The sequence below is a fragment of the Columba livia genome, chromosome 2, assembly GCF_036013475.1.
Source record: "Columba livia isolate bColLiv1 breed racing homer chromosome 2, bColLiv1.pat.W.v2, whole genome shotgun sequence".
Taxonomy (NCBI): Eukaryota; Metazoa; Chordata; class Aves; order Columbiformes; family Columbidae; genus Columba; species Columba livia.
This window is the reverse complement of record NC_088603.1, coordinates 61,332,543-61,359,585: the sequence shown is the minus strand read 5'-3', so window position 1 is coordinate 61,359,585 and position 27,043 is coordinate 61,332,543. Positions and strand designations below refer to the sequence as shown.

Below are 27,043 nucleotides of genomic sequence, written 5' to 3'. Positions count from 1 at the left end.
TTTTTTGTCTCTCCTTCTCCTTGCTTTAGTTTGGTTGGGTTTTTTGTGGTGTGTTCTGTCACAGCTTTTATGCTCTATCAGGCTGCTTGTGTCTGTGGAGGCTCTCCGTTTCACAGAGATTTCGTGTTGTTAAAGCTGGCTTCTTTGACATAATTGAAGGCTGCTAGTTTGGTTTTGCTTTAGGTTGCTTGCTTCACCTTGATTTACGTTGTTTCAGGTGGTATGTTATAGATTGTTTAAGGTTCTTTTTAGGTTGTTCAGGGCCGGTTGTTTGAAGATTTGGAAGCTAGATTGCTTTAGCTTCTTGAAGGTTGGTTGTTTGCAGTTGTTTAAGGTTGCTTTAGGTTAGTTGTTCTACGCTGGTTTAGGTAGGCTGTTCTAGCTAAGTTTAGGGCCAACTCGTGGAGCAGCAGGCACCCAGCCCAAATGGCCCAAAGAAGCCGTGGCAAGGGGCCGTGCTCAGTGCTGCAGAGGAAGGCAAAAAACCCCCGGAGACGCTTGCTGTCCCACATGGGGGAGAAAAAAAGCCTTCCTCCCCCCCAGCTGCAGGGCACGAGAGGCCATCTTCCTGGTGCTTGAGCAGCAGGTGGGAACCGAGCCAAAAGAGCCCAGTGGAGCTCTGAAAAGTGGTCATGCTCAGTGCTGCAGAGGAAGGCAAAAAACCCCTGGGGACCAGAGCCAGTCTGCCCTGGGGGAAAAAATTCCTACCTGACCCCATTGCTGGCGATCGGCTGTTCCCTGAGCATGTGAGCCAGACCTGGCTCCTTGTCCCACAGGCTGCTCATGCCTCCCAGGACCTGCCCAAACCCCATCCTATCCTCCCTTGACCTGGAGCCATCTCCTGGACTTGCAAGAGTGCCCAAATGCCTCTGAGCTCATGGACCTTGGGGACAAGAATCCTTCCTGTGCCTGTCAGGACACCAGTGGGTGTTGCAAAGCACTGCAACCCCTCTACATCCTCTTTCTTATGGCTCCTGAGCCTGGCTCCGTAGGGCATGAGGATGACAAGCTTCTCAAGAAGGCAGCATTCTTTTGCTCTTGCCACTGCTAGCCAGTTGAGAAGGATTTCCATGTATCAGATGAGTTGGGAAAGTGGCTCTGCCAGCAGATTGTCTTGCAGTGGAGAACTTCCAGCAGCCTCATGCAAGGTCTTCCTCCCTCAGCCCCTGCCCTGTGACTCCACCAGCTCCTCAAGTGCTTCCTCAGGGATGTGTCCAGGCTGCCCCCAGGGCCAGCTCTGGCAGTGGACAGGGGAGGCTGCTCCCTTTTATACTGCCCGGGGGCATTGTGACCTCAGCGTTGTCGGGTGCTGGCATTGGGGTGATCGAGCCCCTAGGTGTAACCCCGCCCGCCCCCCCCCTCTGCCCAGCACCCTTTGGAGGAAGCCTTTGAGGTGCTGGCCCTGTACCTACAAGACAGGGGAGTAATCAAACTAACCATGTCACTTTTTTGCAAAAATAGAGTCTGGATTTGTTGTCAGTCCAGCCTTACTTCCTCCCCTTCCCTTTTTTCCCTTTCCCTCTCTCTTTCCCCACAGTGAGTCAAATAATAAAGAGACTATTTGCTGAAAGGATAGGGGAATTTAACAGGACACATAACAAAATGGATACAAGTGTTTCATTTATTTTATTTATATTATTTTATTTCATTTTCTTTAGTTTTCTTTTGTTTTATTAATTTTTTTATTTTGTTTTGGGTTTTTTTGCATTTCTCTTTTTTTTCCTGTCCTTTTTTTTTCCTGTCCTTTTTTTTTTTCCTGTCCTTTTTTCCTGTGCTTTTTTTTTCCTATCTTTTTTTCCTGTCTTTTTTTTTTCCCTGTCTTTTTTTTCCCTGTCTCTTTTTTCCCCTGTCTCTTTTTTCCCCTGTCTCTTTTTTTCCCTGTCTTTTTTTTTCCCTGTCTTTTTTTTTCCCTGTCTTTTTTTTTCCCTGTCTTTTTTTCCCCTGTCTTTATTTTTCCTGTCTTTTTTTTCCATTTTTTTTCCTGTCTTTTTTTCTCTTTTTTTCTCTGTCTTTTTTTCCCTGTCTTTTTTTTTCCCTGTCTTTTTTTTTCCCTGTCTCTTTTTTTTCCCTGTCTCTTTTTTTTCCCTGTCTCTTTTTTTTCCCTGTCTCTTTTTTTTCCCTGTCTCTTTTTTTTTCTGTCATTTTTTTCCCTGTCATTTTTCCCCTGTCATTTTTCCCCTGTCTTTTTTTCCCCTGTCTTTTTTTCCCCTGTCTTTTTTTCCCCTGTCTTTTTTTCCCCTGTCTTTTTTTCCCCTGTCTTTTTTCCCCTGTCTTTTTTTCCCCTGTCTTTTTTTCCCCTGTCTTTTTTTCCCCTGTCTTTTTTTTCCCTGTCTCTGTTTTCCCTGTCTCTGTTTTCCCTGTCTCTGTTTTCCCTGTCTCTGTTTTCCCTGTCTCTTTTTTTTCCGTCTTTTTTTTCCCCTGTCTTTTTTTTCCCCGTCTTTTTTTTTGTGTCTCTTTTTTCCTGTCTTTTTTTTTCCCTGTCTTTTTTTTCTCTCATTTTTTTCCTGTCTTTTTGTCCCCTGTCTTTTTGTCCCCTGTCTTTTTGTCCCCTGTCTTTTTGTCCCCTGCCTTTTTTTTTCCCTGCCTTTTTTTTTCCCTGCCTTTTTTTTCCCTGCCTTTTTTTTCCCTGCCTTTTTTTTCCCTGTCTTTTTTTTTCCTTTTTTTTCCCGTCTCTGTTTTTCCTGTCTCTGTTTTTCCTGTCTCTGTTTTTCCTGTCTCTTTTTTTTCCGTCTTCTTTTTTCCTTTTTTTTCCCTGTCTTTTTTTTCCCCTGTCTTTTTTTTCCCCGTCTTTTTTTTTGTGTCTCTTTTTTCCTGTCTTTTTTGTCCCCTGTCTTTTTGTCCCCTGTCTTTTTGTCCCCTGTCTTTTTGTCCCTGTCTTTTTTTTCCCTGCCTTTTTTTTTTCCTGCCTTTTTTTTTCCTTTTTTTTCCCTGCCTTTTTTCTTCCTGCCTTTTTTCTTCCTGACTTTTTTCTTCCTGCCTTTTTTTTTCCCTGCCTTTTTTTTTCCCTGCCTTTTTTTTTCCCTGTCTTTTTTTTTTTCCCTGTCTTTTTTTTTTTTTTCCCTGTCTTATTTTTTCCCTGTCTTTTTTCCTTTCCTAAGTAGGTAAGCAGCATTTGGCTTGGTATATCTCCCCCATGCGGTAAATTATACGGCAAACCCACCACCGAACACTTTAATGTCATGCTTCTCTTTAAGAAATCTAAACATGATTCTGCATGAAGCAGAACCCAAAATAACTTCCCCGCAAAAATGACATACCTAAAGCTAATAGATTTTGCTAAGTCATCTTTCACACTTGTTGAACTTTCAAATTTAGATTTCCTAAGACATATCTTGTCCAACTGCTTAAAACGTGACCTTGCCAAGTTCTCCAAAACCTATTCTTCTTTTCAGTAGCTACATTGAGCGCAAAAGTTTCCTCCATTTTTTAACGCAAACGTTAGTGCAAAGGTTTAATAACCATATATTTGAATTCCCACAATTCCTTCCAACAAACATTGTATTCACTTCAAAACAACCACCTTCACAGGGGGAATCCCACCACGGTACTCTGGTGCGAGGAACAGGAACAGAGGTAACATAGGACCCATCTCAAATTTGTTTCCACAACTCTCCCCAAGTACAGGATGTTTTGAAAAGATGGACCCAATTGGAAATCACTCAATGTGTGAAATTGGGACCATGTTTTTGAAACAGCCTGTCGTATTGCTTGAGACACATTCCCTGGTCCCTCTGCTTCCAAATATGCATCAACCCTTGTATCAAATCCCAAGCAACATTCAATAGAGTCTGTTTAGGCACTGGCAAAAACAGTGTTAGTCCTATACCATGTATGAATAAAAATTTGTCCCACACCATTTTCCCCTTGTAAAAGAAAGGGAAACTAATATCCAGAAAATCCCAAAACAGATTATTTTAGCTGATGTATGGTTGGTTATTTTAAATAAATAATTAAATAAAGAACACTGATGGTCAACAGAAAATGAACAGACAGTCCACCGGGAGCTCTTTCCCGTGCTGTACTCTTTGCATTTCATCTGTGGCTTTGTGGTTGTTCCTGTCACCTGCCTGCGCTGACTGGCACAGTCCCTGTCACTGCCCCAGCTGGCACTTCATCCCCCTCTGCTGCCGGATGGCACAGCAGCCCTGCAGCTCCGCAGCGAGTCAAGCCCAGCGTTGCATCTCCCTGCCCTGGTCACGGCGAAGGGCTCCTGTGCCCAGCCCGGCAGGGCAGCGGCATCAGGTGCTTGCAAAGGTTATATTTCACTTCAGGAGCAGAAAGTCCAAGTGTTTGGAGTGACCTGGGAACTAAACTCGTTTGAGAGCCCAGCCTGCAGCCCCAGGACATCAGCAGCTGTCCCTCCTCTGAGAGGTGGGGGCATTTCTGGAGGGAGCGTCACCCTGCGAGGCAGAGGACAGAGCTTATGAAGGCTCAGTTCTTCCGGACTCTGACCCGTCACAGGATGTGCAATGGCTGTAGAAGTCGAAATACCGATTTTCTTTAGTGCTGTACTATTAAGAATGCAAAATGTGTTTGAAGAGACAGTGCTTTTTTGGCTCCAAGCCAATTCTATAGATGTTCAAGCGTTTCCAAAAATCCTTCTTGCAACAACCCTCTTCTGAATTAATGAGAAAATATGGTGGAAAAAAATCAGCACATAAAATAGCTGTGACACACAGCACTTAAAACTCTCCACCTGACACTCCACACAAAATAAAAAGACCGATTTAAGGGTGGGGTGGCACATGGGGGGCACCGGTCTGTTTGCACCGGTTGTACCGGCGGCAGCTCAAGGAGGCTGCCCAGGTAGAGAAAAAGGGACAGAGGGGCGGGAAGAGTTTTTCCTCTAACTCTCTATTGGGAGCAGCCAAAACGCGCGACTCCCGCTCGTTCCCGCGTTTACCGGAACACGGGGCGGGGCCGAGGAGCGACGGCTCTGCCATCTGCTCGTCGGGGCTGCTGGGTTGGTCTTTGCGGGAGGCGGTAGCGATTGGTCGGGTCTGTGTCCAACGTGGCGGCCAACGCGACCACCAGCCCTTCTCGGCTACTGCCCGTCGGTAACCGGCGCCGCGACGCTTCCGCGCTCTCCCGGTGCCCGGGCGGGGCTGCGCTGGGGTCCGGTTTGTGCCCGGCGGGCGGGCGGGCGGGCAAGGCCGCTTGTGGGCACGTGTGAGTGGCGCGGTCGGCGCCGCCGCTTGGCGGGCAGCTGGAGCGAGGGGAGCGGGTGTGCCCGCCGGGTCCGGCGGTGTCGGCTGTTACGGGAAAATCCCGTAGAAGATGTTACAGAATTGTAAGTATTATTTCTGTTTGTTGTTGCTGTTTAATTTTTTGTTTCCTGAGGGAAAACTTTCTTTAAGACCTGTAAGCAAAACGTTTTTATGTTTTTGGAATATTTGCTAGCTGAATAGTTTATACCTTGGACTTAATTTATAGGGGGTGATCTGTTCAGGGCAGCCATGTCACAGAGTAGCAGTTGCAGGATTTATACTTGTAATCAGGTTCCTAAGTTGTAGCCTTTGTTTTGCGTGGGTTGTGCATTGAACTTCTCAGTAGTTTGTTTGGTTTTACATTTTCTTAAGGTCTAGACAAAGATTAAAAAAATTAGTGGACTTAAAGATAAGTATTTATTATTTTGTCATGCCACGTTGCTATTTGAAACCTATTTTGATTATTGATGATATTCAAGAAATTGCTGAGATTTAGAGGGCAAATCCTTATGTGCTGAGCAGAAAAGTGGAATGGATCTTTTTAGTCACCAGATAGCTTTCTTGACCCATGTGGCCAATTTATCAAGATTACATTGCAGTGTGGCTAATCTATTTGTTATTTCCAGCAAATATAATCTTAATGCAGAGATTTATGTCAGCTCTGTAATCAAGACTGCAGTCATTGTCCCTGGTTATGTGTTCTTACTTCCTTTTTCTAATGCTACTTCAGTGAGATTCCACCTGAGGGCAGAAGAATCACAAAGCTAGACCAGATTTTGCTAAATGGAAATAACATAACAATGGTAAGTCATCATTGTTAAAATGCTGCATGCATTTATTTTGTCTGCCTGTAAACCAATCAGTAATTTATTTCAACTACTTCCAGCTGAGCTTTCCAGACAGGTTTGTTACATAAGCTACTTTCAGGTAGCTTCTGGGGCATATCTGTGTGTGAGTGGTGCTGGAAAAGTGATCTTATTGCCTTACTTGGAACATGTTACACTTAAAAAAAACACAAACAAACCAAAACAAAATAAACAAAAAACCCCCAAAACCAAACAAACAAAAAAGCCAAACCAAAACAAAACCCACGTGAAGAGAGCGTAGCCCTAACTTTACTTTGGTGGATGCTTTTCTGGTCTTCAGGTGTGCAAGGAAATCACTGGCTTTGTTGCCCAGTCTGTAGGCTGGTTCCTACAGTTCATGGGTGCCTGCATAACTGTGTAGCATGGAATACATCTGCATTTCATCCATTATCATATGTATAGTTGTATTTGCAGCAGTTTGGATGTTTATGAGCTCATCAAGTCATTTGACAATTATGACAGCATGTGATGCCCAGAGAGTTGTACCTTGACGTACTGTGAAAAGAAAATCTGGACATCTGTTGGATTATGCCAATTCAGAAGCACTACAATTTTTAGTTTATCATGTGTGCATGTATGTAGATCAGTTCTGAAACAGTAGTTTATTATTGTGATTATACATCCCTAAGCTGAATTCTGCAACTACCTAAGTACCAGAAAAACAGACCCACAGTAGTTTTTTGCTTGTCTGCATAGATGGCTCCAAACTCTGAGATTCCTGCAGTAGGGCATTCCTAATTTTGTGGGACGAGTAAGACTGACTTGAGTCTAAGGCAGTTCTGTGTGAATGAGGAAGGAATCATCTCCATTTTGCTGTCTTGTCCACCTTGCACCTCATCACCATGTGTCTGAGCAAGTGCCATCTTGACTTAATGTTGAAGCCTCTTTTTGCTCTGCTTATTGTTCTTCATCCTTAAGGGATGGTGCATGTTCTGGCTTCTTGTATGGGGAAAAATTACTATCATCCAGTTAAGCTGGTGGTGTGCTGTCCTTGAAGCAGAAGCTGGTGATTCATAAGAGTGCAAATTTTCAGCAAGACATCAACATATTTCTATATTAGGTTTTGTGTCTTTTGGGGACACGTTTTCCCACATGGAAACCTGTGCTTTAATCTTTTTCTTACGTTACTCCCCAAAGCAGCTCAGCTCTTTGTCTCCAGAAGTGTTCAGCTATTTATTAGGAATATGTCAGTTAAAGGACTGGCTCTCCTTTTTTTCCCTTATCAGTGCTTTTCCTTTTGTATTTATTTTTCTGTTGGTCAGTTCTTTACTTTCTTCACAGGAAAGTGCAATGCTGCCTGGCTCCCTGCTGCCTGTAGGAGGGTTCAGGCTCTCTATTACTTGATGGACTGCATAGCACTAGAAGTTGAAAAGAGGAAACCACCTTCCCAGTCTAGCGCCAGTCTGGGGAAGAATGAGTGACTGAAGAAATGCTTCATGAAAGGAAGCATGTTCTTTGTCCTTTTAGAAATCAACTCAAATGTGTGGCACTAACAGAAAATTGTGTTTATCTTTCATAGCTGGTTTCTGGAGGAAAAGGACCTGAAGTATGAATTAAGCAGTCATCATCTATGAAGACATGTTATATATATGTATAATCTAAATAGAGCTTTTGGGGTGTGGGTTGTTTTGTTTTGTTTACACACTCTTGCAGTTGACATTTGATAAAAGATGAGGAGTTCCTCTTCAGGAAAGGTGCGTTGCTAATGATAATGCTGACTTTGTATATTGAACTCATGACTTCTTGTAAAGATGCACTGATCTATTCTGAATCAAAGACTTTCTTTTTGTTAGTTATTGTGTTCTGTTCTGTAAGTGCACAAGCTGTAGGTAGTTTCATAAGTGGTTGATGGAATGGAAAAATAATAGATCTATTTCAGCTGCTCTAAGTCTTTAGTTTTTCTCTGTCTGGTGCATTTGTTTATGGCCCAGGTCTGTAGAAAACACCAGATGTGAGCTGATGTTGCTCTTCTTTGGGGTACAGGCAGATACTAAGCTGGATCATCTGTTTAAACATATCTTCAGGCTGTGTCACCAGAAACCATGTGATAAAATGCTGTAGAATTCTGGAAGCTCCTCAAAGTGGATTCATCTGTGTGGTGCTCAGCAGCCTTTGGGGTTCAGCTGTCTTGGACTTCTTTTGCTTGGTAGCTCTGCTTTCTTTTAGTGAAGGCACCGGAATGGTATTTGGCAAGTGAGGACAGACAGACCAGACCTAGTTCATGTTCAAGGGGTTAAAAAACAAAACTGAACCAAACCTGAAAGAGGGCTGGGGTTAAATCTTCTTCTTCATGTCAGTGGTCATTTTGCTTTCACCACCAAGTGGTGCTGTGTGTACTTAATTACACTGGGAGCTGCCTGTGTAGTTCAGAGCAGTCATTAGAGAAACTGTTCTTCTGGCTGCATATGTTCTCCTGTGATATTAAAAACTTGACAGACATTGGGAGCAGCTACTACTTTAGGAGAATTCCTATGAAATAAGGAATTGCTGGTTTTATTTTGTCAGCATGGACAAAAAAAGAACTGATTCTAAATCATGTCTGCTGCAGTTTATGCTTCCATGATGCACTGCTCCACTCATCTCTATGCATAAATGTCTTTGGAGAGGAATGGCAGGTGCTGGCTCTTCCCTTGGACAAGCAGGGTACAGTGTGGGCTCCCAGGGACAGGACACACTTTGCCTCCCTGTCTCCAGAAGAAAGAAGCGTTGAAGAAGGGGGCTCAGGAGTGAGAGATGGCAAAGAAGTTGCTGCACTTGATCCTTTTGTCTTGCTTTATCTGTCAGAAAAGCTGCCTTTGCTCACTGCGTCTTAGCTCAAAATACAGTAAGAGCTTCTTGCTTGAGCCTGTTAAAGGAGAAAGACCCTTCCCTATCCGAGGGAGCGTGCGACTTTTGATTCACTTGTTCTGAATATATGTGCTGCAGTTACCATGTTTAGATTGCGTGGTGACAGTCTATACTACTGACTCCCTGAACGGGTTTTCATTTCTGTCCCCATTTCCTTCTCCCCATTTTTCAATACATAAATTAAAAAATATTTTTTGAAAAAACTTAGATTTGATAGGAACATCATGTTGATTTTGGCCCCAAAGACTTTGTTTCCTAGAAATAAGTTGAGTCTTCATCAGAACACTTCAAAGATTTCTAGCCAGTGTAGAACTATTGCATTGTGTTTTTTTTAACACGATTCTTTACATGTTCCAGTGTGTGCATTTAATTTCTACTTCATTCAGTATTTTGAAAACAGTCTTAAACTGAAGAGAGCTTTCAAGCTTGTTAGAGAAAAAGAGCAGATCTTGACTCCAAGGTCTGCGGACATCACTCTAAAGACAGTTTCTGTGCATCCAAATGCAGTTAATCCTTTATAATATGAAAGGAAAGACATGCAACTTGGAGCTGAGAATTCAGAGTATTCCAGATGGGTCTGTCTTGCTGTCTATTCAATATTCCTGTAGCCTGCTGCTTTGGAAGTGCAGGTAATAAGCTTTTCACTTGAGTAAACAAGAAGTGGTGGGTTTTGTTTTTCTTCCCCTAGAAATCTAGTGGTTAATCGTGCTGCTCTGTCCTGTAGAAGTTGTGGACACTGGTGCTCTCCAGAATGCTACTTAGGGTGCCACTACAAGTAGGTAATTTAAAATAATAACCTTGGGCTTTAAAAAGGTGTATAAGTTAATGATGCGTAAAGATTAGAGCAGGGTAGTCATCAGGTTAAAATAACTTTGTGCTTATGAAATGCACAGTGAAGGTTCCTTTCAGATGGCCCTGGTTGCAGTGATCTTTAGTTTTACTATGTGACTAACTCTTTTAGTACAAACATGGTTCCTTTCTGCCTACTATTTCAGTTTCCTTCCAGACATAGTTAAGGTAGCTGTTTGGGGGTATGGAGTGAATATATATGTGTGTATGTAAATAATAAGACCTAAAGTGCCCTCCTCACATCCTTAGTTGTTGCTGACCTGCATTTCAGTGTTATCAAGACTTTAAAGCTGACCCAAGTATTGTTGTTGCAAATGTTCCCATGTTTGTTGAACTATTCTGATGAAATAAATAAATCAAAACACTACTCATTTTATTGCTTGCCCTATAACTACACAGGTTTTTCCTGTCTAATATCCTCTTTTTTCAGGATTCACTACTTTTTTTTTTCTTTTTTAAACCATATGAAATGGAAAGAGATTTCTGGCTTACAGTTGGCTTTTAATAGATGTTTTATCCTTGGGGAACTGCCCAGCAATCAATAGAGTTTGGAATTCAATTGATGAACTTTTGGTATGCCTATGATTGAATATCGAGGCTCATCATACAGTTCATGTTCAGAGCTTTATGGATACTTAAAGAAAGACAATAGTTTGTTGTTGTTTTGGTTTTTTTTTTAATAATGCATAATATTTTTCTCTTTGGCAGGAGCAAGCAGGTCTGTGGGGTTTTGTAGTATTTGCAGCTTTTCCCTCTCACCAGACTTTTAAAAAGGGAGAACCTGTATCAAGTACTCAGTTAGGAAGGTGATTTTTAAACAGCTCTGCTGCAGAACAGTCTCAGGAAGAACATGCGTGGCTGTGAGGGAGGGTCTGTGGTGCAGCATTACTGACATTTGCTAAAAATAGTTTTGAAGAATTTTGAAGCATTTGCTTTATGAAAGATACTTTAGGACAATTTCTGATGCTGCTGAAGTTTGCTGAAAAATTTGCACTGATTTCAGTGGTTATGAGATTCGATTTCTGCTCATGCATTAAACTGGAGAAAAACAGAGACCTACATTCAAAGGAAGATTTTTTTTTTTTTTTTTTTTTTTTTTTTTATGAAGGGTAATCAAACTAGTAACCTACTTTAAGAATTACTTTTAATACTATGTACTCAGAATCACAAATCAAATTTAGAGGTTCCTCCTTAAAAAGCTCTAAGTAATGTAAAGCTGTGCCAAGTTCTGCTAATTGGGTTGAACTTTCAGTAATTTTTACAGAACTATGCCAATTGTTATCTTTACGCCAGACCACTACAGCTTTATGAGACTTTCCAGAACCACCAATAAAAACTGTGCAAGTATGTAAGATCAGACCAGATACAAGTATAGTCTGTGACCTGATGTTAAAGACTTGCAGGTTCTGCAGCAGTTTATATTTATGCATGCCAAAAGCTGTACTGTTAAGAAAATCAGTGAGTGCAATTTACAAGGACATAGATAGCAAATAGAAAATAAAAACTAAATTTCACAAATGATACATATATGACAAAAGGATCATGGCCTATTAAGACTTAAATTCATTCCCTGCATTTCTTGATCAGAGTAACAATCAGTACATCAGTCTGTTAGCCTTCTCATCATACTGTCCCATGACAGCCACAGGTTGTTTCTATATTGTAGCTATAAACAGACAAATCTGCAGTCAGCCTGTAAGGTTGTAATAAATTTATTCATCAAAATCTCTAAGTCCATTTGCATGATATGCAAGGTCTGCTGACTGCCTCAGGATTTCAGAAACTAATTGTGCCTGTAATTGTGATGTGCCAATCAGTGTCTCTTCCAAGAGTTGGGGGTACCTGCCCCTTTCAATGATTCCCTATCTTCCATCCTAAACGATCTATAGCTGTTACATTGCATAGGTCTAATTTTGCTTGAGTCTTTCATGGTTTTTATCTGATCTCAGGGCAACTCATACACATACTCCTTTTCCTTTTAACTTTTCAAGAAAATGCTGCAAACCCTCATCTTCATCCAAGTCATCAGATAACGTGGGCTTGAACAGTCCTGCAGAATCATTAGTAACAGGGGAGTTCGGAACAGTGCACATTCTCACCAATACTTTCTAGCATCATAATTATTCGTATAACTTCAGTCCTCAGGCGCATCCCCTTTCCCATCATGATCAGCATTGCCGACTGCTGGGTTCTCTCGCTATTAGCTGATCTAATCTTTCACACAATTCTTTTGCCCAGTTCTTATCCAGTGACTCCTTCTGCTCTCTCATGGAAGTTGGAGGGTTAAAATGTGGTAAAGGCAGATACAAATTGGTAAAAGGACTGATAGTACACTTGTTTATGACTTTAGCATTCTCAGCTTTCACAGGTTCTTTGGGCAAGTTGTCTGATTCCAATCCTTTGGACTTGCTGTTCTCAACAGGGTTGGGTAATAGTGTAGGAGGACACCTGCTTGGCATTTTTCCTCCCCCCGCCCCAGACTGCTGAACTATCAAGGGTGCCGAAGGCACAGCAGGGGATGGAGTAGGGAGGATATCAAAGACACGAACCGGGTAAACTTCACAGTGACTTTCAGGATTCTTATCAGACTGCAACACTACAAAAACTCCGGCAGCAGCAGACCGTTCAGCCTTAAGATCTTTTAAGGTGGTAATTATAAGCTTCCATGTAGTTGCTAATGATTTAGCTTCTTTATTTCCATTGCTGACCTTATCCCATAACTTCTGCCCTATATTGTCCCAAAGTTCAAGTTTAAAAGCCTTCTCTGTTTCTGCCAGGTAGCCGTTAGTTCTACACCAAACTACCATTCTACTTATGTTACTTTCTTCATATTTAAGTCCTCTCACAGAGAGAATATGAGGAGGAGCTTCCCTCTTCCCTCCTCCTGCCCCAGCCGCTCACCTTTTCCGGTGATTTCTTCAACAAATTTTCTGCGAAACGTCCATACACCTCCGCCTGGTTCTCAGTCCAGCTGATCTGCCTCTGGCTGGGCCGCTCCAGGCTTTTCCCTGATCGCAGTGAGATGCCATTCAGAGTATCACGTTGGGGTCACCATTTGCTGGAGCGAATAAAGGACCCTGCACTCCAATTCAATGTGAATCACACTAGAGCCATTTATTATAGAAACAAGCCTCCTTATATATGCAACTATTCTCTGATCACATGTCCACACTCCAAGCATGTATCCACTAATTGGATATCATCTACATTCATGAACTGTCCACGCGCTGGAGTCTCACTGCTGATAGGTCTGTTGATTTACGTCATATTGAGGCCCTGTTATTGTAGAACTGCCTCTCTCCCACGGCAGGTCTTGTTTTCAGCTTTCTGAGGTGGCCCTGAAATTCCTTTGGGCCTGGCTAGTTCAGTAACAAATCTCCATCTAATAGAAACCCATTCACAATACATGTCTCAACTGCTGTCATAATTTCTTTTCCCAGTGTTGCAGACTTACAGTCCCAATTCCTGTTGGGTATAAGCATGGCTTTCATAGAAAAATTCCACAGCTTGAAAGCCAAGGGGAACCTACTCAAATATTGTTTTCCGGTAATCTTAGAATGCAACTAGGTAGGTAAAGAAGTCCCTTACTTTTCCCAGAGGTACTGTTTGCTATGAAGAACAAAGGTGGAGAAGGATGTAATTCTGTTGATCAGCCTTAATGTCTCAAAACCACTGCATGTCAGGGCCACCAGTGTATTTGTTTAGAGAAATAGATCTTAAAACTGATACCAGGCTTTGGAATATTAACTTTGTATTTTACATTAAAGGATACATTGTTTGGAGAAGTCACAGGCTCCAGCAACGAAGAAGTTGTTTGGAGTGCTTCTGCAGTGGAGGTTATTCTACAAGAACACCAAGTTCAGCATCAGAGTTGTAATGCCTTCAGCGTCAATGAGGAGTGTAACAGACGAAGCAAATCATGTGAGTGTGGTCTTGATGCAGAAATCTCATGTAACCTGAGTTGGAATGAAAAAAAGTTCTTATCGCTTGAGCAAGTAGGAGAGAGATGCTGAAACAAAGCAAGCTGAAGCTGCTACTTTAATTACAAACATGGAAACTGACAAAGATTGTTTGGAGAAGTCTGAGAATATGGAAACTTAAGAAGAGAGAACTAACTGAAGCAACAGTACATGTATTGGAAGCTGTTGAAGAACAGAAAAGAGAGAGTGAGGACATGCACAGTGAAGAGGGAGGTTCTTCAGCTGATTCCATGTTACACAGTTTCAAGCCTCAGAATAATATAGGAAAAATATAGTGAGATAGAGCAAACAGAGGAGAATGTAATCTTAATTAGAGCTGGTAATTATGAGGGTACACATGAAAAGCATGGTGAATTAATAAAAGCAGAAAGAGACGGGTTATCAGAGAGAGAAACCCCCAGGGCAGTATCTGTTCCCCCAAATGCTACTCATTTGCCACCTGAGCAATGCATTTTGCTTCAAGGTGAAGATTCTGATGAGAAATCTGATGTGTTGATACAGAATGAAGTGGTTTAAAATGAATCAAAAAATGTAGTCAAAGTAACTAATATGGCAAGCGATGTAGGGGAAAACATAAACCAAGTGATAATTGGAAATAAAAGCTGCAGTACAGATGGAAGGACTCTGTGCAGAGGCAAGTAATAAGAGAGAGCTCTCTGAAAATGTATTGTCTGATTTCAGTAGCTTAAAATTCTTCTGTGAAGTGGAGTGTCTTAAAGACTTAATGACACAGCATGATGGGGAGGGAATAATTATGGAGACTGAGGCAGATACTGGAGCTATTGAGATCTCTTCACATTCTCAGTGCTCTGAAATAAAGCGAGACAGTGAAGAGATTCTGGAGAAACATATGTGCAAACAATAAAAGATGAAGCGGACAGCAAATGTGAAGCAGAGACTGTTAAAGTCTCTAGACATTACTTCACTGTGTCTGCTATTGAAGGAATCAGAAATTCATTCTCTATGGATGATGTAGACAAAAATGTAGGTGTGGAGAGGACTGTTTTGTCAGCCTTTCCAAAAGATTATGAACATCTCAAAATCGAAGACATGAATGTAACCAGACCTGAGAGTATTGATCTAGCTGTGAAATTTAACAGAGAAAGTGTTCGAGAAATCTCTGAATCATCAGAGCTACTCCATAGTGCAGAAAATGGAAAATTAGTACATAGAAAGGAGACGGGACATCTAAATGGGAAATCACACCAGGAAGAAAATAGTAATAATTTATCACAAGGGAAGTCAGACTTGGAAAGTATACTTGCACTACCAAAGATGAGATGCATTATTGATGCAGAAAGCAGTGTAGCTAAGTGTGAATCCTCTGTGTTAGATTTTACAGAAATAAAAGGTGAAATGGAACAACCTCAAAACCTGCGTAGTACATTAGAATGTCAGTTGTCCAAAACTCAAAAGTTTAGAGGCTTTGAATCTAAAGAGACTGAATTAAAAGTTAATTTAGAAGATTTTGGAGAGGAAAGCAGTGACATGTTAGAAAGAATGGATATGATTGAATCAGTATTAGCAGAAAGTAAACTTACTTCTCAAGCACAGTTTGCAAAACCTCTGAATCAGTTATTGGTAACTGAAAATATTAAATGCGATGAAGTAAAAGGGGAATTAAATAAACAAAGCAAGGAACTGGTGACTGAGATTTGTTCCAGTTCACTTAACTGGGAAGAGAATGTTGTGAAGAAAAATAATACTTCAGAGATCATCTGCCAGCCTACTTCAGAAATGGATTTAAGAGTGGCTTGACTTTTTCTACCCAAGGGGACTTGGAGATGGTCTGTATAAATACTGAAGAAACAGATTCTTCTGTGCAGCTTGGAATCCACCATACCTCCTGATCTAAATTTCAGTCTTCAGAAAGTTGTTGGTTTTGTTGAAACTGATTTCAGAGAAAAGGCTGCTTTTTCCCATACATGGAAAAACAAAAGAGATTAAAAAATGTGTTACAGGTACTGCACTTAACTGTTCTTCAGAAAGCTTGGAAGAGGGTGCTGAGGTACTGTCTGCTGAAAAAGACAACATGTGCAAAGAGCTGGACTGCCCTGAGAGGGAATATGTACACAAAAATGAAGTGAAAATTCCAGATGGGAAGGAACAGTCAGTGGATAAAGAACCTCATGCATCTGTTAAATCACAGATCTTAGATGCAAACTCTTACAATAAGAGTACTTTTCTTCAAAAGTTTGATTGTCAAGAATCAGGATGCAGGACTTCTATGTGGGAGGCTACAACAGATCCTTCTAGAACTGGTTCACTAATAGCTGGAGGAGAAAGCAAAGAATTGACTAGTTTTGAGGCATCTGGGAAAAATACTATAAAAAGGTCTAAAAATTATTTTGATGTGCCAGAGCAGAGCAATGAATCTGAAGAGAAAGCCTGTTCTGTACAAAAAGTTAGGAATGTGAAGTGTTCTGAATGTGTTCCCATGTTCAGAAAAGAACTGAGAGTTTCCAGGACATTTGCAGTGGGTGCTCTGGAAACTGCTGCAATTGCTGATTCTGATTACCACATCTGTGAACTTCATTCAACAGTGCACCCAGGAAATATTTCAACAGTTGGTCATCTAAAAGCAGGCACTGTGGCAGACATAGATACACACTGTGAAACAAACACCTTTTCAGATACTGCAAATGAGTTTGTCAAGTGTGGTTGGGGAGGGTTATCCTAAAGACTCTCTCTTGCAAAATAGAGCGTGTACTAATAACCTATGAAAATACTGAAGGTGCTAATAAATGCATAGTAGATTCTAACAGAGCTGGATGCTTCAATGACAATGAGGAAAGTCTGTTAAAAACTGGGACATCAAAAGAAAGCCTTGTGATGCCAAATGCTTAAAAAAATAGATTACCACTATGCCAGATGTTAACCAGATTTTCAGAAACTTGAAGACCAACTGTAAAAAACAGTAAATTAAACACAAGAATGTTAGCACTTGGTAATTCCTTAGAAGAAAATTATTCTGAAAAACTTCAGTCAAATGTGGAGCAAAGTCTACTGCACAGTGTTTATATGGGGGTCTCAGTGTTTGAAGAATATAATAATAAAACTTGCACTGCTTGCAGCGTAGGAGAAAATAACACTGATGTTATCCTAGGCGGTAGCAGTAGGGGAAAAAAAAAAAAAGTCAAATATCTTCCAAATCCAGCCCTATCTGATGTAAAGTGCAATTGTCAGTCACACAGGCAGCCTTCTGAGCCACAAAAACCAGTATTTGAGAAGCTATCTATGTTGGAGTCAGAATCTTGTGAGGATGTTGCTCTCAAAAAAAGCAATAAATTGGAATGCAAAGAACAAGAACCATCTGAAATCTTCGCTGTTTCAACCAAGACAGCTGCTCAAGTAACACATGCCAAGCTATCAAAGAGGCTGTTTCAAGATAAAAGAAAAACAAAGACTCCCAAAGTTAAACTAACTCAGCCAGTACTTGCAAATGCTGATACTTCTATGCCAACAAAATGACTATTAATAACATTAGGCAAGAGATGGGTCCTCCTTTGCTCCCCTTGCTACTGCCTTTGGTTGCTACTCCTCCAAAAGGTGCATGTACTGTGTCCCCAGTATTGTCTTCTACTGGTCAATGTGACCTTAAAATGTTAGTTCCCTCTATCAAATCCTCTTTGCTTTCCCCTCTTGATGACCTTATATCTCCACTACATGATACTCCAATGCCTCCTCTCATGTCTCCATTAACAGATACTCCAACATCAAAATCTGCTCTTTTATTTTCTCCTCCCTCATCCTCAGAAATGGGAACAGGTAGAAGGATTTGCTCGTCACCTTTGAAATTTTGTACTTCCATTCCAAAGCACGCGCTTCTGGTGCCGGGAAGATTTCCTCTGTTTGCAGCTGATAGCGTTGCTCCCAGTGCTCCTCCAGAGAACTCTGTGAAAATATTGGACACTATGTATCCAGAGCTGTCTGCAAGGGCAAGGACACTAAACATTCTGAGAGGAAATATTCAGCTTAACCGATGTGCTTTTCCAGACAACCAAAGTTTGCCAGGGCCTGTGGCTCAAATAGGCGGGTTCAAAGCAATTGCGTCTACATCAACTGCTTTTGTTAAAACTGGGAGCAATTTGAAATCTGACAGTAGCAAAGATCAAGGAAAAGATGTGCAAAATCAGCAATTGTTTTCAAGCTCATCAAATCATGTTGAAGAATGGACACTATTGCCAATGTCTATGCCAAGAAGTGCAAAGAGACTGAGGTTGGATAGTGAACCACCAAAGCTGGAGCCCAGTGATATTGCTGCTGTTGGAAATACTAAAAATAAAATCTCTGAAATGCAGGAGGCTTTCCATGACAAAAGCTGTGAAACTGGTGATTCAGGACACAGTTCCAGTTTAGAAGCATCCCTATCAGTAAAGACGGTTATTGATCCTGGCTGCCAGAAAGTTTCTTTGGCATTGAAGAAAATTGCTGAATCCTGTTTTGACTTGTTACCAGTTATTAAAGGTCACGTGTATGCCAGCAATATCTCAAAGATTCCAGTAATGCGAGATGAAGAGAAAGAAGTTGTCTATGAGTTTGGTATGAAAAACAAGGTAAGTAGCATAGTTTTTTTAATTTTGTGTTTTAACAATGACTTTGGTGCAGGTGAAAAGAGTATAAGTATGTAGTATTTGAATTCTCAATTGTTCATGCAGTCTGCAGTGCTGGAGTCTTGAAAGGTTATCAGACATCTAAACTTGTATAACTTAAGAAAATATAGAAATTCACAAGAAATTACTGTTCAATGGTGTCCAAGATGCAAAACTGCATTTGAAAATACATTTGTTTTCCTGATGTATGCATAAACCACTATTTTTGCAGAATTTTTTGTAGTGGGTATCATTAACAATTGTAGAAGGAGTTCCTTTAAAAAGTGTGAGGTTCAATTACCTTTTTTAATTTTTTCAATTGAATAAGATAAACTGCGTTGTATATACAGTAGTGGCATAACCTTTCATGCCATGTTTACCTTTATTATTCTCCATCATGTCGTTCAAATGAAGTTTATTGGAAAAATCTTTCAATAATCTGTTTCTCAGTACTGACAGCATCGGTGTTGAAAAAATTCACTTTGATTGCTGTCTTTCTCATAGATATTTTGTAGTCTGCAGGAGAGGAATTCACCAATTGATGCATGGTGGCATTTTGCCCTGTTTCATTTCTTGGATGTAATTAAGTTCTCCACAGAAGTTGCTGCCAAGTTCTTGCGACATCTTTGTCAGCAGTTGCCAAATCTGGTAACTTCATAGAAGCAAGGCTGCGGCAGCTTTGTGTTTCCAGGTCCAGCCAGTGGCAAGGCCGAGTACATACTCCTAACAGGCATGCATGCATGTAGTGTGTGCCTGATCTTGTTCCCTTCTCTGGCTGATGAGGGTGAAAGCCTAGTAGTGGAAAATACATACACACATATACAGACAGTATGGATCCCTCCAGTAGCTAACATTAGACACTCAGTATACCCAGTAGGTGGCTCCTGTTCTCCCCACTTGTATCATGCAAAGACAGACTTACAGACACAGAAGAAAACACATGTCCCTCCAGTAGCTGGTCCAGACCTGTGGACTTACCTGCATCTGTCCCTCAGACCCCTGGACTTGCAGGTTCTGTTTGCTCATGAAGCCAGCACACAGACTCTTGGTGTCTACCTATTCTAAACCTGTGGCCTCTCCAGCACCTGGCTGAGAAGCCTCTCTTTCTACTCCCTACTTCTAGCCCTCCTTCTAAACATCCTATAGTAAGTCTTGCACAGTCCAAATATTCTCCTTCGTTGCATCTCATATCAAGTCCCATGTTACTGTAGACAGTAACACTCCCTCCCCACCTCCTGGTTGCCTCGTTTACTTTTCTGCATTTTTATATGTATGCAAACAGTATTCTTGAAAATAAGATAGTAGTTCTTTTTACTTGTCATACTACTATAATGTATCAAACTTTCTCAAGGATATAATAATCTAACAATATGTTTTGTGCCTTATAGCGTTTAGCAGAGTCCTTGTTGCATGCTATTCTCAATAAACTCAAGGCTCAGAAGGATGCCACAAATTACAATTTCAATCAGGCTCTATGTCAAGTCTATATAGGAATTTGTCGACAGTTGGGAGATTTGGAAAGAGCCCGCCTTTTCTGCTATAGCCTGCTTAAAGAAGGTATAGTATGGCTTAGTGGTCTTGTATCTTAAATATGCTGTGTGTCTCCTGTGGTGTTCCAGAATTCTTATGTTTGTAAAAGTGAACAAAAATCCTGTGAAAGTTCCTTAGAACTTTTTTTCTGTTCTATAAGAATTTTCCTTTCTCAATATTGCTCCACATCTGTGTCTCAGTTTGGTGACAACCTGCGCTCTTAGTAGTCTACTAATTTTTCTGAAGAAATATTTAGGATACTTTGTACTTTCATTTTTGCCCCAGCATCTCCAAAATTATAATGTGATTCCAGGGAATTTTGTACTTTTTGCGTATGAGTGTTTTCTTTCTTTAACTGAGTAAGCACTGATTCATAACCAAGTCGGATTTAAAAACCTGTGTTGGCTTAAAATAGTGTCAGGAGTTGGACAGCACCTTGCCAGTTCATTTATACAATATGTCCTCCTTACAGTTGTATTACTTCCAATTATCCCAAGTCTTGCTTTGTTGAGAGGGTTTTTTGTTTTGGTTCCCTTTCTCTCCCCCCTTCCTTTTGTTCCTGGTGACAAAGGTAATATATACATACTATCACTGTACTAAGAGTCTGCCATAGTTCTGGAAAGACTTCACTTAGTTTGAAAAATACCAAGCCATCCAGGGCTTAAAACAGTATAGTGGTATCTATTTCAAATTAAAATAACATAAATTAGGGAGCACCGAGGAGCAAAATGTTATGAATTTTGACTGCTTCAGTTAGTATGTATCTCCATATAACATCCCTGGCTTTTTTCTTTTTTTTTTTTTTTCTTCCTTTTTTATCTGATTAAGGATTGTAGCTTTATTTTGTTCTTAATTAATTTTTTTGTTGGGTTGGAGTATTTTTTGTTTTGGTTTTGGTGGGGTTTTTTTGCTTGGGTTCTTTTTGGAATTCCTGGTTTCTTATCTGTTTTTCTGTCCTACATACAATCCATCATAACTTCCCTTTCGCATTTTTCTTGTTAATAGTTTTAATACTGCACCATGTCAGAAACTATTACTTGTCATAAATCTTTCCTTAGTCTAAATTAACAATTAACCATTTAGTTTTGCAGTACCTAGGTACATTCCCCTTTTTTTTCCTTTCTTCTTTCTGGATAAGGTCCATACTTCAGTTACTAAATCCAGATTTTTGTTGAATGATTTTCTACTCTATACTTTGAATTGCATACATTCCTGTTGCGGTTGTTCCATGGTTTTATTGTTATCTTTTGAGTGTCAACACGTCTTAAGGGCTGTGTGTTTTGGTTTGGTTTTAATTTATTTATTTGGATTTTATTACAATGCTTTCATTTTAGGGTTTTCTCTTTCATGTAGCTTCACATATTAATTCCCATCAGAATTATGGCAACGCAAGTGTGAGCTCTGTGCCAACTACACAATTGCCAAATTGACTATCAACAGTCAGTACCAGTTCATTAGCCTTGCATCATCTCTTTTAAGTGTTTCAAAAGTTCATTCTTCTGTGATGAGGGGCTTCAGAGTGGAGAAGGTGCAGTTGTTGCCTTCAAAGTGAGGCTGATGTGGCCCCTGGTGAAAATGAGTTTGACACCCCCAGGCTTGCTTGATGGAAGTGTTCTGCTAATATCAAGTGAACAAAATAATCTTAATTCATAGCTCACCTGTTCCCTGAACTAACATGCTGCTCCACAACTGCCTTGGAGACTGCAGCTAGGCTTACTGCTGTCAGCATAGCCTTTAAGGTGTTGTACCCACTGGGAAAAGCATGATGATTTGGAGGGTTTTTTGGGGGTCTAAAACCAGCCCTTGATTTAATGTGGTACCACTGGAATTACAACCCTTCTAAATCTCCTGGTTTAGTGCAGTTTTACAGTGGAGTGCATTAAGAGGGCATGGATTTGTGTATATTTCTTTTTTATTAAATCATAGTAGTAGTGTAGCATTAAGCTCCGGTATTCAGAGTTATGCTGTGCTGCAATCCCTGTTTAGCAAATAATTTGTATTCTCCATTCTGTCGGCTGATAGTTTTCAATCTCATGCCAACAGAGATGCACATAAATATGTCTCAGTAAATGTTCTTTGAAAAATTAATTCTGTGCACTCACACTACCTACTTACTTTATGGATCTCTGTGCAATATGAGAGCTGCTGCAGCTGGAGAGAAAGAGCTCAGGAATTTCTATATTGGACATAGCAGAAGACATCATCCTATCTGTAAGATGTTTTTTACTTAGGTGGAAGTACAAGGGCATATTTCAAGTGGATTGTGATGGACAGTCTGTTACACATATAATTTTATTAGAAGATTATTCTACTTATGAAAGTAAAGCTCATGTGGAATGGGTACTTAGTTCTTGGTCAAAGTATGCGATTTTAGTGGCTTGCACCATTGCAGAACTTGCCAGTTTTATGAGCATTTGTACTGAGAAGAAATGCTTAGCATCCACTGTGTTTGTGTGATAAGCCTAGATGTTTTTTCTTAATAAATCAAATATATAAAGAATGTTTGCTTTTAAATTTCCTTGCTTGCCTTAGCTATTTCATTAGCAGAATTACTTCAGATTACATGTTTTCAGTTATTACTACCTTGACTATGGAAAGTACTTGCTTGGAAATTAGCCCATAATAAACAATAAACTCTAACAATCTCAGAAACAGCAAATAATTAAAAACAGAACAAAACAACTTAGAAAGTGAGCAGGATTAGTCTAATCTTCTTGCATTGGAAAACACTCTTCTGACCTTAAAGCTTCATTGAGAGAAACAAAAATCCCCAGATTGTAGGAGAGAGGAGAGTGGGTGTAGGGTTTCTGGGTTTTGTTGAGGTTTTGTTTTTTTTTTTCCCAAACTCTCCTTTTCATAAAAGCATCAAGAAAAATACTGACTACTTGAAGATTTTAGTTTATGTCCTCTTTTTGTTTGTGTTAAGTCAAACTCAAAGCTGAATTTATGGTGCAAGATGCTGTGAACAATCAGAATCAAACATATGTAAAGAGTTTGATTCTGAGTTGGTAACTTTTCATGCATTAAGATAACCACCTTCTAAAATTCCAGAGTTCCTCTTTAGATGCTGGTGTTATGGTCTCAAACCTGCTTTCAGAAATGCAGTCATGTCCAAAAGTAGAATTTTAACTGAGTGAGCAATATGGAGAAGATCTGAGTGACAATGCTTGGCAGTACATATTTGCTATTGATCTACTCTGCTGTCATCTGAAATGGGATTGGACACATGACAATGTTATAAGGTATTGTGGCAATTTTCTGTGTGTTTTTTTTGTGGATTGTTTTCGTGTTTGTGGTTTGTTTGTTTTTTTTTTTTTCCCCCCCAAATTTGAGACATTTTGATTTAGCTTCTAACATAATAAAACATTGCATAGATACTTAGAAATGGGGGTGTTTTAACCTGAGACCTGGACTTGTGTGTGTGTGTGCCTTATTTTAAGATAAAATGAGCAGTTAATGAGTCAATGTAGAATTCTATGGAACTGTTCTAATAAACAATTGCTTTAAAAATAGCTATATAGGGAAAATTGTGAAAGATTTTGAGATGGATTGTTTGTCAATGAAGCAAAATGATTGTCTTCCTCTGAACTTAATTGTTGGGATTCCCCTCCCCCTCATCACTAGAAAATGAGGGTGGAACTTTTGATGTGCTGAAATTGGAAGGTAACCATACTCATTTGTGTACTATCCTGATTTCAGTCTGATTATAATTTGAAAATCATTATAATACTTAGATTAAACGCATGGACTGCTACCATACCTAACTTGGTTTGAAAGATTTCATTTTGATACCTATACTGATCTGGTAGTCCTTATTTTTATGTAGACGTCGTATAACCTAGTAGAATCTCAAAAAATATGGCATTTGTTTAACTATGACATAACGTAATCATTGAGTATAAAGTAAATGCAAATAGCTTACAATCATAATCAAGTCTTTTATACAGGTTATATGCTTTTGAATACTTAAGAAGTTATTTTTAGTGAAATACTTTTAAAATGAATAAAAATAATCTTCAGTGAAAGGTATGTCATTTTAACTAAAGCTATATAGAGTTGATTGTCCATGTGGAGTTGGGATGATAATACGTAACTAGGTCTATAAGCATAATTTTAAGGATGAAAAAAGTCTTATCTTGGGTTCTTTCAGGTTTAAAAAGAAGCGTCAGATCCTACTTGTAACATGCAAACTGTGAATTTTCAGCCATATAAGAAGCTTGTATAACATATCAACATGACATTTAAAAATGCAATTTCATATAAATTTATGAAGTCAGTAGAGTAAGCCCTTAACTTCAGGTAGAGATGCAGAATGTTGCAGGGAAATTAATGGAAGATGACCAGGAATACTATTCGGAACAAGAATGGTTCCTCCAGAAAGCTAGTTTTGATTGCTTGGGTTTAAAACCATCTTTACATTACTCAGATTTGGGGATGCTTGGAATATTATGAGTTTCTCTAGGTGGTAAACTGAAGATGCAAGTGGAGCCATGGAAACACATGGTAAACAGAAGAACCATTTGCATTCATTATTGTATAAATATTGTACCACCCCTTCATGCAGTATTAGGTTTTCAAATTCATTTGTCTTTCACAGCAAAGTGCTTTGGCCTTCTATGGATAAATGGGCAAAGAAGAGAAAGGGACATGAAACTGCCCTCTCCATTCCTGATAGTGTTATAGCATTGACGCTAAGGTTAATTGGTAAGTAATGTAATTTCCTGGCTCAGCTTCTGCTTTGTGTAAGTATGTCCTTTGAAAGTTTCAGCCTGCCTGGAAAGTGAATTGAAGTATTTTTGCATTTTTTTGGATCTTGATTTTTTTTTTTTCACTTTCCTCAAAAATTTTCACCTTAAAAGCCAAACTTTTACAAATCTGTAGAGACATTTTCTGTTTGTCAGCCTGTGGAAAGCATGTACTTAAGTTTTGAAAGATGATACTCTGATTTTGTGATAACAAATACCAACATGTTTTATGTGACAGTGTTCAAGAAGAGACTGGGTAATGCCCTCAGACACATGGTGTGAATTTGGGGTTTGTCCTAGACAGGGGCACAAGTTGGACTTGATGATCCTTGTTGGGTCCCTTCCAACTCAGGACATTCTATGATTCCATGAAAACAGCCTGCTTGTGCAGTTTTATGTCAGTGCATAACAATACAGTTTCCAGTTTGAGTCCCTTTCTGTTCTGAAGTTAATTAAGTGTGTGTATTACCTTCTGTTTGAGATGGAGAACAACTCTGAGATAGTTTCAGCCACTTTGGAATTACACTACTTCGTGTACCAACATATCAGCTGTCTCAGAGAACTTAAAGGGTGATCTTAACTTGAGCAGCTCATGCTGAAGCTTGCTGCTAGCAAGATGGTTGTACTGGGAGAGGGTTGCAAGACAGTCCAAATTCCTGACTGAGACAAAGCAAGGCAACGGGAGCAGCAGAGATCTGTATTGCTAAATTATTCTGGATGTTAAGTACCTTTTGCAGTGAAGTGCTGGTGGATGTTAGTGAGCTATTTTGACTCACTTGTAATCTTCCTTGCAATCTCAAGTTCTTTCAAGTAAGTGGCATATATCTGTATCTGTTTCAGACTATGTAAACCTGACTTTTTATAAATGTCTGATCACCCTTAACTAGAGTAAAATCACTAGATGCTTAAATCTTGTATATCCTTTGAATATGCAAAACCTACTGAATTCAGAAAACTGGAAAGTGCTCTAACAGTATAAAATGAGATGTTATGGAATTCATGTGCAGGTTATCATCTTGCTACTTTACCATTTTAGGCACCCCAACTGTGATGTGTTTTAATTCCAACTCTTGAATGGTTTCTTTAGATTCAGTGTTCTCCAAAATATTACTGCATATCCAAGTTTCTGTAAGCTGATTTATCTTAACTTTTTGCAGGTGTTCCCTGGGGTGTGCAGCTGGCAGCCACATATTCACTGTTTGACATGGCTTCAAGCAATCCAGAAGGTATTGTTGAGGCCATCCATGCTTGGAGAGCAACGGTTCTTAACAATATCCCTTTTGCTGTCACAAATGGCATAGCTGAAGTCACTTCTCTGTGTAAAATGATGCTGAACTAAAAACTAGGGAAGTGGGCTGATGTAAAGGAAGAAGTGCCTTGTTTTACTAAGCAGTAGTCATTTCCACTTAAAAACAATACAAAGTGATGTGTCCTTGCAAGCTCAATTTTTTTTTTGGCTTTCCTGTTTGAGGGAAGAGTTTTTTAAAAATAAATAAAAATACTTGCTTTTCCTAACAACTGATCAGTGATCTGAAAATCAGTGCATTTCTGACTCCTGAGATATTTCTGGTTTGAAGTCAAAAAAAATCACTAATAGTTTGACATGAAAGAAGACTAGCCCTGGCTGAAAACATGGCTCTGTTATTTTGTACTATATCTATAAAGTAACCATTCAGATAGCAGAACTTTGCCCAGATTCTGCTTTATTTTTGTTTGAGTAGTCTCATAAGATTGATTAAAAATGCTTGTGTAAGACAAGTAGGAATTGACTTTTCATGTAACAATCATGTATAGAGTAACAGAGATATTAAATCTCTGAACTTGTATCTATGGTATATTCTGATAATGTGTCTCACATTTGATATTGTTCCACTTGAGGAATTTTGTGTATGTAAATTGGAGGTTGGTTCAAAAAAGTTCATGATTCTAAAGATAGCTTCACTACACTCTGTGGTTTTGTATCTTTCATAATAAAAGAAGCAAACACCACTGTGGACTTTTTGGTCTTTTTAAATAACACAGGATGAACTGTTGTTTTTAGCTTTTGGGGGCAGGAGGAAATTACCTATGAGGTCATTTCACTGAATGAACTGCCCATAATACTGCAGTTCTGGCTACTGGAAAGACAGTATATTGTACCTCTCCAGAATTTTCTGGCATGCTTTGGGGCCTGGGGTGGTAGTTTTAAGAATCATTGAAATCTTCTCTTTTCACCCCTTGGTTATAACCATATAAAGGGGTAAGCTTTGCTAATGCATATTCTCATTATAGTGGGACCTAGACTCTGCCAAAGCTTTGACGCGGTGTCAGTCTTTTTTCCTTTTTCTTTTTATCATAAAAAGGTCAAAAGGCTTTTAGTCTGTTGAAGGCAGCTGTGAACTTGGGATAACGAAATCTTGAACTCAGAGAGAAAAGAACATATAGTTT

At 39.7% G+C, this 27,043-nt stretch overlaps 2 protein-coding genes across 2 annotated transcripts; one reads left to right on the top strand and one right to left on the bottom strand.

Moving 5' to 3' along the window:
- Positions 1-2,042: 2,042 nt before the first annotated feature.
- Positions 2,043-4,007, bottom strand: LOC135578503 (ribosome-binding protein 1-like). Its single transcript, XM_065052167.1, has one exon. It carries the CDS (start codon positions 3,179-3,181, stop codon positions 2,168-2,170), a length of 1,014 nt encoding a protein of 337 aa, XP_064908239.1. The 5' UTR covers positions 3,182-4,007; the 3' UTR covers positions 2,043-2,167.
- Positions 4,008-4,974: 967 nt separating this feature from the next.
- LOC102099039 (little elongation complex subunit 1-like) lies at positions 4,975-26,605 on the top strand. The gene is made up of 8 exons (XM_065052166.1): positions 4,975-5,290; positions 5,938-6,010; positions 13,537-13,690; positions 17,455-18,305; positions 19,730-19,898; positions 22,923-23,113; positions 24,469-24,575; positions 25,774-26,605. The coding sequence occupies exons 2-6, from the start codon at positions 6,008-6,010 to the stop codon at positions 23,006-23,008; spliced, it is 1,263 nt and encodes a 420-aa protein (XP_064908238.1). The 5' UTR covers positions 4,975-5,290; positions 5,938-6,007; the 3' UTR covers positions 23,009-23,113; positions 24,469-24,575; positions 25,774-26,605.
- The last annotated feature ends 438 nt before the right edge of the window (positions 26,606-27,043 follow it).